The sequence below is a fragment of the Xyrauchen texanus genome, chromosome 47, assembly GCF_025860055.1.
Source record: "Xyrauchen texanus isolate HMW12.3.18 chromosome 47, RBS_HiC_50CHRs, whole genome shotgun sequence".
In the NCBI taxonomy this organism is placed as follows: domain Eukaryota; kingdom Metazoa; phylum Chordata; class Actinopteri; order Cypriniformes; family Catostomidae; genus Xyrauchen; species Xyrauchen texanus.
Genome location: NC_068322.1, coordinates 4,710,197 through 4,717,400, shown reverse-complemented (window position 1 = coordinate 4,717,400; position 7,204 = coordinate 4,710,197). Strand labels below are relative to the sequence as shown.

Here is a 7,204-nt window from a genome sequence, read left to right as displayed (position 1 = left end):
TATCAAGGTCAAGATTTGCTATGATTGCTCATTATTTACTATTCTACTAGATACTTCTAATACTAGAAGTTTACATTTTAATATTATGAAAGATTACGGGTGCCATACAATGTTGCCCTTTTTCCACTTGAACCACTTATTGGGCACATGGAAGAGGGGCTTCGCACATAACATTTTTCTCTTGTCCCCCATAACTTTTACAGATGGCCATGCCCTTGATAAAGATCACACATTTTACTGTAACCTTTAGCAGAAGTGGTACTTCTAAAAGGTTTAAATTTATGTTAATTTAATTAGATTTTCATCAACCAGAGTAAAGGAAATTTTATAGCTGATATTTATAAGTATTTATTATTAGCACCAGGCCTTTTGTGAGATTCAGTTGAAAATGGTGTACGTGTTGTACCCTAAACTGTAAATAATGAAGAGAAGCAAAACTGTGCACTAAACATAACATTACATACAGGATTTGTTTGTCTGTAATGTTTTTATGCGGTTATACACCTAAATTTGCCCCACAATTGCAAGCTTAAATTTCTATTTCAGAGGTTTAAGAACAATATATCTTTCGAGGACCAAAGATGGAAGCTTAAATTTGAAAGCTAAACTTACTTTATACGTTATGTTGAAGTTATGCCAGTTAGAAATACATATTAAGGGCTGTTACTCCAAGAGAAGGGAAATATAAATATGAATTCACATCATAATGCTATAAGTCACCTTAACTTTCAAATGGGTCTCATAAACACCCATTATTTCAGAAATGATCAGTTTGGATATAACGTCAATGTGACTGGGTTTTATCAGAAAGATTATAAAAACTTTTTGTATACACAGGTCATTTAAAATCAGTTTAAAAATTAACCAAGGCCTGTTGTTAGTGCCAAACTTCTATCATATATTGATGCCCAGTGTAAAGCAAAAGGGATCGATGCCAACATATTCAGTAAATCCAGCTGATAAAGGAGTAGTTTGCAACTAGCAAAAATTGCCTTTGAATTAGAAAGTCAAAAGCCAAATAGTAAAAGTATTAAAACCAGTTTTCATTATTTAAACAAATATATTACGAAATATTTTACATTTAAATTAATATGATTATCCAATTATTTCTATCTGAATTTATATTGAACTTTTAACTCTGTCTAAACTTAATAGGTGGCTTTGACATGCTTTTTCCAAATTTATTTGGACTGTATTTTTCAGAGATCACAGAAGTAAATAGCCAAGTGCTCAAATGGCTGGAAGATAAATCATTAAAATCATAATAAACCATGAGAAACACGTCAAAATGGTTTTATTATAAAGAAGTTCTAACCATGACTCTGTACAATCTTTTAATATTAAACATTACATACATTGTACTCCAAAACATGAATATTTGAAGTGAAGAACTGTTCAGTGAATTAAATAAAAATAAAAAATAGGCATACTGGCCCATTTAAAGCATTTTAAGACTAGCATACAAATACATAATACTGTTGGTGTATGTATTGGACAGACTATTTTTTTGTTGCAGGAAAAACAGATTTGGCATATTAAATCACTTAAAAAAATCTCTCTCTTAAATCTCTCTCTCTCTCTCTCTCTCTCTCTCAGTCACACACACACACACACACACACACATATGGCTCTTGGTTTTACAGTGTGTCTTGTGTGTTTTTGCATCTGTGTCCATTCACAGAGATGTTTCTTTGGAGTCTTTGATCTCAGTGATGGGTGGCTGGAACGTCAAGATCTCTGTAAAAGTGTGACCTGTTAAAGACAGAGATCGCAATGAACCAAAAGCCAGGAATAAGAAATAATTCCTGTTTTTCCACCCTTCTCCCATATCTCTACCTCTTTTTCATCTATTAATCTTTCAATTTCTCTTAAACTGTCTTTCCTGCACCTTCTAATGTGCACTTGCAATTTTATGTGGCTTAAAGGAGGATTCAGCTTTGTAAACCATTAAGTGGCCCATTGCAGAAGACAACTGTGTCTCATCATTGCAAACTCTTGTTAGCTAGCAACATTAACCACCCAACACTTCTCCCCCATCCCTCTCATACGTTTCCACTGCTCCAGAAGCAGTTCTGTGTTGTCCATGGAGTGGTCGTATGGTAGGGCCTCCGTCTCTTCCTCTGGTTCTCTGAACTCAGTAAACTGAGGGAGCTCTAGGGCTTCTGCAGCACTCACACGTTTCTCTGGATCCAGAACTAGCATTCGCTCGAGAGCACTCACAGCTGACAAGACACAAATAACTCTGAACATCAGACCACTTTCACTCAAATCCCACCACCCAACATGACAAAATAAATGATAGCTTACCCTCTGAGCTGGCTTTACAGCAAATTGTGTTTAAGTCCTTCTTTGGTACTTTAAGTAGACCTCTGAGGTAGTTTTTGGCCTATATGGATGGATGAAAAAAACACATGGATGAATTGTGCATTTATTTGTCTGCATATATTTGTATGTTATCTGTTTCACTCTCTTATCTGTAATACACTCACATCTTGGCTTTGTAGCTTCATGATGAAATCTGGCGCTGGTGTTCCTGTGATTTTCATGATTTCTCTTAGCTGGTCCAGGTCTGAAAATCTTGATCAAGGATTTAGTGAAATAGAATGGAGACAGTACAGGACATATGCAGTGATAGCTAGCATTATTCATGTAAAAACTCATTTTAATATTTATACAAAATTTTATTAAACTGATTACTAGCATCACTTTTATGAGAAAAAGATACGGTCATTTCCTTTAAAAAGTGGCCTTCCAAGCAACATCTCTGCCATGATGCAGCCCACCGACCAGATATCAACTAAAAAAAAGAGAGGAGAGCGATGAATCAGGGAAAAGGTCTGAAGATCTGTCAACATACTACTTATAATCAAACAGCCCAAGAACTGTCCAAGAACATTCAGTAAACAAAGAACTCCAGACAATATGAGTTGTGATAAATCAGGTGTGATCTAGGAGCTTTAAACTATTCGTACCATTAAAGAGATGGTAAGTCTATGCCATTAAAAGATTGAAACGCTAGCATGAATAAGGTCTATACTTGGCATCAAAAGGTTGAAAACCACTGATAGACTACTGATGTCATTGTAATGTCGTACAGCGGCATCTGGTGGTGAGGTGGTGGAGTAGCTACGTTTGTTGGAACAAATGCTCGAGGATCAGTGCGTGCATATACCTGTCTGTCTGCACATATGTAATTCTCACCTGTTTGTGAGTAATGCATCCAGTTGAGGATAACTTCTGGCGCTCTGTACCAGCGAGTCACCACATAACCTGTCATTTCTGAATCTGTCTGACGTGCAAGCCCAAAGTCCAAGATCTGTATAAACATGCAATTACTAGAATCTACAACATAACTAGACAAGACAGCACATTGTATTATATATAGTAATAATCGTCATTTGCATTATTATATTGACACAGTATGTTTAATACCTTCAGCTCACAGTCCTGGTTCACTGCCAAATTTCCTGGTTTGAGATCCTGAGAAATGACAATCAGAGTAGACAATTACAATAAACACAATGCAAAACTCATGAACACAAATCTTATAAACGTGCATATATAAATCGAGGTGGTAAATTGTGAGGTTACACACAATTTACACCACTCTTTTTTCAAAAGAAACAATTGTAAAATCCTCCATAAGTTTTCTCAGACGTGTTGATAGAGCGTAAAAAGAGAAGGGATGGACTGAGGCTGAATGAAGTGTTCACCCAGCCCCCTCTGTGCATCTTATTAAACTCACCCTGTGAATGATCCCAGCTGAATGAATATACTATGGATGAGACAGAGAGAAAAAGACAGATTTATAGATGCCACAAAGTTGTAGACAATGACTAAGAGTTTCAGGGGTTTAAATGGTTAAACATCAATCAGCCACAACATTAAAACCACCTGCCTAATATTGTGTAGGTCCCCCTCTTGCCGCCAAAAGAGCGCAAACCTGCATCTCAGAATAGCATTCAGAGATTATATTCTTCTCACCACAATTGTACAGAGCAGTTATCTGAGTTACCATAGATAGGTTTTAATGTTGTGGCTGATCGGTGTCTATCTGTGTCTAACCTTCAGTCCCCTCAATATCTGATAGACCAGAAACTGCACCCTGTCTTCTGAAAGTCTCTCCATCTTCATCAACTTCCCCAGATCAGTGCCCATAAACGGCATCACCAGGTAACTGGGAGAGAAAGACATTAAAAGACTTTAACAGGCATTGGACTGCTGGTCTGTGTACTGTTGCACCTCAAACAGTAGCCTACCATGTTTCTCTGAGAGTGTTAATCAGAGGCGGCGGCAGCCGATTTTGCCGGGGCTTCAGCCCCGAATGTTTTGAGTGTAGCCCCGAATGTATTTTGAAATTGTTGACTGACAAATATGAAACCGGACAAAAGCCTATGTAAACCTCCGAAATCATAAGTTGCCTTATTTCATTGTGCTTTGGGTTTGCACATACTGCATACAGCCTGTAAAAATAGACAAAGGCATAATCTAGCCTATAGAATAAGTTCCTTTGCTGTCGGTAGCCTATGGGCGACTCTGTTTCTTCCTCTCTGTTGAATATGCAGCAGGTAGGGGAGGAGCTTGCACAGTCGTTGACATCAACTAACGTTACTTAGTGGCGAGTTAACAGCAGTTAGCAGGAAAGACAGCAAAAATTAAGCAAATGAGGCTTTCGGGATTTTTCCAAAAGAAGTCAGTGGGTAAGAATTCACATTTGTTTTTGTCCTTAAAGTCTGAAGATCATCATCTAGCTGGCTTTCACCCACAGTAGGCTAAACTTCAAGAGGTCCACTACCGACTGTCATCACATGTTGTAGCCTCCAGCCTCCTTGACCTGATTGACGCAACTTGGTAGTTCCTTGTTAGCGCATTTGCCTCTCATGCCGGAGACCGCGGTTCGAGACCCGTTCAGAGTGTACTTTTTCTTGTTTATCAGGTGTTGTTTTCGCTAAGGATAACCAATAAGCATTAGCATAAAATGTATGTGTGACTTGTTTTGTGATAGTAGTTTGTAGTAAATATACACTTTGATTTGATTAAATGGTTTTGTAGAGTGTAGCAAAGTTGAGCAACAGACTGAGGAGCAGCAGCAGCAGCTGTGCCAGAATCAGGCATGGAAACTGCTAACAATTAATCAGTCACTTTACTTTAGAGAAAGTTAAAAGTGAAACATTGTTTATCTCAATGATCCTAATGAAAGGATTTTGACAGATGAATTATTCTCATAGAGATGATGAGAATTATATACAGTTCGATGCCATGGTGTGTCAATGAACTTAGACTGAAGTCATTCATGTATTGCTTTAACTTAGGATCTTATACATCATTTGTACTATTTATGTAAAAAAATACAAATTATTTATATTCAATATTTTTTTTACCTCACTTTACTCACTATAATATAACTCTTTTGTGATGACTTTATGTTAATGTACATGACAATTCAAGAATCATGATAGATCTTAGGGCAATCCCACTGATCTGCTCTTCCCAATACATTTTCTTCAATGGTATTGGTCCACAATTTGACATATGTAGCACTTGATGAATTAGTTGTTTGAAGCTGATTTGCAATAAGTTATGTGCTGTATCTGTTCTTTTGCATCACAGATGATTCAGGGAGGAGAGAGGATGTTGAGGATAGTGGAAGATTTAGGAACTGTAGAAACAGGCCCAGCCAGAGCAAAACTCAAAGAATACCCTCTCACCAGCTTTGGACTACAGAGAAGTGGTTGCTAGTGTGAAAATAAAATTGTCTGGGCTAAGCCCCGGATGTCCTTCAATGCTGGAAATGCCTCTGGTGTTAATATATCTGGCACCTTAATCTCTAGTTATCATTATCAGCCATTGAAAAAACCCACTGGTTGAGAACTAAAAGAAGAATCGACTTACAAGTCCTGAAATCTGTCCAACAAGATTTCTGAGGTAAAGACATCCAGCAGCCCAATAACCTGTTATGGCCAGTAGTAAGTTTGAAAATTAAAATGAGATGTTAGGGAGCATTTACAACAGTATATAGTACACTTATACATATTCATCTTTGGAAATAGTGGGGAAAAAAATTATAAAACACATAACCCTTCAAGATCAAAAATGAATGAACATTACACAACATTATAATAATGCAAATGTAGATACTGTTAACATACATTCTCATGTTTCATGTGCTTGAGCAGTCGTAGCTCTCTGTAAGCCCGTTTGGCGAACAATCTGGACTGGAACGGCCGGTGGAGCTTTTTGATGGCCACACGCACTCCTGTCTTGCGGTCAGTGGCTGAACTTTGGATATATTGGGAGAAGTAAGATGCTATTTCATTGTGAGAATTAACATCTTGCTAAGAACAAACATTAGGTGGTCATTTTTTATGTTTATTGTGTGACCACAAATATGGCCAAGATAGACTTTTAAAGGAATCGGAGCAGATTATGGTTATCAATTCAACACCTAAACACAGCTGCACATTCATGTGGATGTTGAGAACGATATGTAACGCGTAAGAAGTAAAGTTAGAAGTGGGCATCTGAAGAAGCTGTTAACGCGTTAAACCTGTTGCACCGACTGAAGACCAATAGAATGCCTTTAATTCGGCTACTTCTGGCTGTTAAACACAGACAATAGCATCAGCAGGGAGGCTTTGTTAGTGACCCCATGTCTTGCAAAGTGAGAAGAGTTACAGAGGGAATGGAGAAGACCGCAAGTCTTCCGTTCGGAGTAAAACGGAGAAGCAGCCCAAAAGATTGAACTACATGATACTATTAAAAATAGATTAACTGTTCAGTGTTCTTTGCAGAAAGGCACATTTTGTTTCGCAATTTCCTTTAGAAATATTGTTCTTTCAATTCAAAGAGCCGATGTTACGTTTTCCCTCATGTCCATCAGCTTGTTACGTTATTTAAAAGCTTGAGCTTAAATGCAAAGGAAGCTGTACGTTTGAGGAACTAGAGTTTACTCACCAAACCGTTCCGTACGCTCCGGTTCCTATTTGGATGAGATCGCCATATCTCGTCGGCACGTCCCAAACGGTCCTGTTTATATCCTGGCGATAAAATCCCGAACTGGTCCGAAGTGACATCCTGAGAGTGCGTTTGAAAGTGTGTCTTTAAAATACGAAAATAGTGCTTTCATTTGCTCATGATTTATCCGGTATTTTGACGAAACGCTCGCAGAAAGAAAGCGCAACTTGGTGAGCGGCAGGCGGAATTG

At 37.9% G+C, this 7,204-nt stretch overlaps 1 protein-coding gene across 3 annotated transcripts; it reads right to left on the bottom strand.

The window, feature by feature from the left end:
* Positions 1-1,290: 1,290 nt before the first annotated feature.
* LOC127638883 (mitogen-activated protein kinase 12-like) lies at positions 1,291-7,204 on the bottom strand. Of its 3 annotated transcripts, XM_052120607.1 has the most exons (12): positions 6,955-7,204; positions 6,150-6,279; positions 5,893-5,951; positions 4,066-4,177; positions 3,746-3,775; positions 3,433-3,480; positions 3,202-3,316; positions 2,726-2,797; positions 2,490-2,569; positions 2,308-2,386; positions 2,049-2,222; positions 1,291-1,752 (listed from the first exon to the last, which is right to left on the bottom strand). In XM_052120607.1, exons 1-12 carry the CDS (start codon positions 7,071-7,073, stop codon positions 1,676-1,678), a joined length of 1,095 nt encoding a protein of 364 aa, XP_051976567.1. In that variant the 5' UTR covers positions 7,074-7,204; the 3' UTR covers positions 1,291-1,675. The 3 variants fall into 3 exon arrangements, with proteins under 3 accessions (XP_051976567.1, XP_051976569.1, XP_051976568.1); XM_052120609.1 differs by lacking the exon at positions 6,150-6,279 and having other exon boundaries at positions 6,955-7,003; XM_052120608.1 differs by lacking the exons at positions 5,893-5,951; positions 6,150-6,279.

Bases quoted from the DNA above. Each gene is read 5' to 3' on its own strand.
- LOC127638883 (XM_052120607.1), bottom strand. From the start codon at position 7,073: ATGTCACTTCGGACCAGTTCGGGATTTTATCGCCAGGATATAAACAGG. The intron at 2,570-2,725 runs GTATCTTTTTCT...CAAGATTTTCAG, and splicing joins ACTTTTTAAAGGAAATGACC to ACCTGGACCAGCTAAGAGAA. The intron at 2,223-2,307 runs GTAAGCTATCAT...GTGTCTTGTCAG, and splicing joins CTGTAAAGCCAGCTCAGAGG to CTGTGAGTGCTCTCGAGCGA.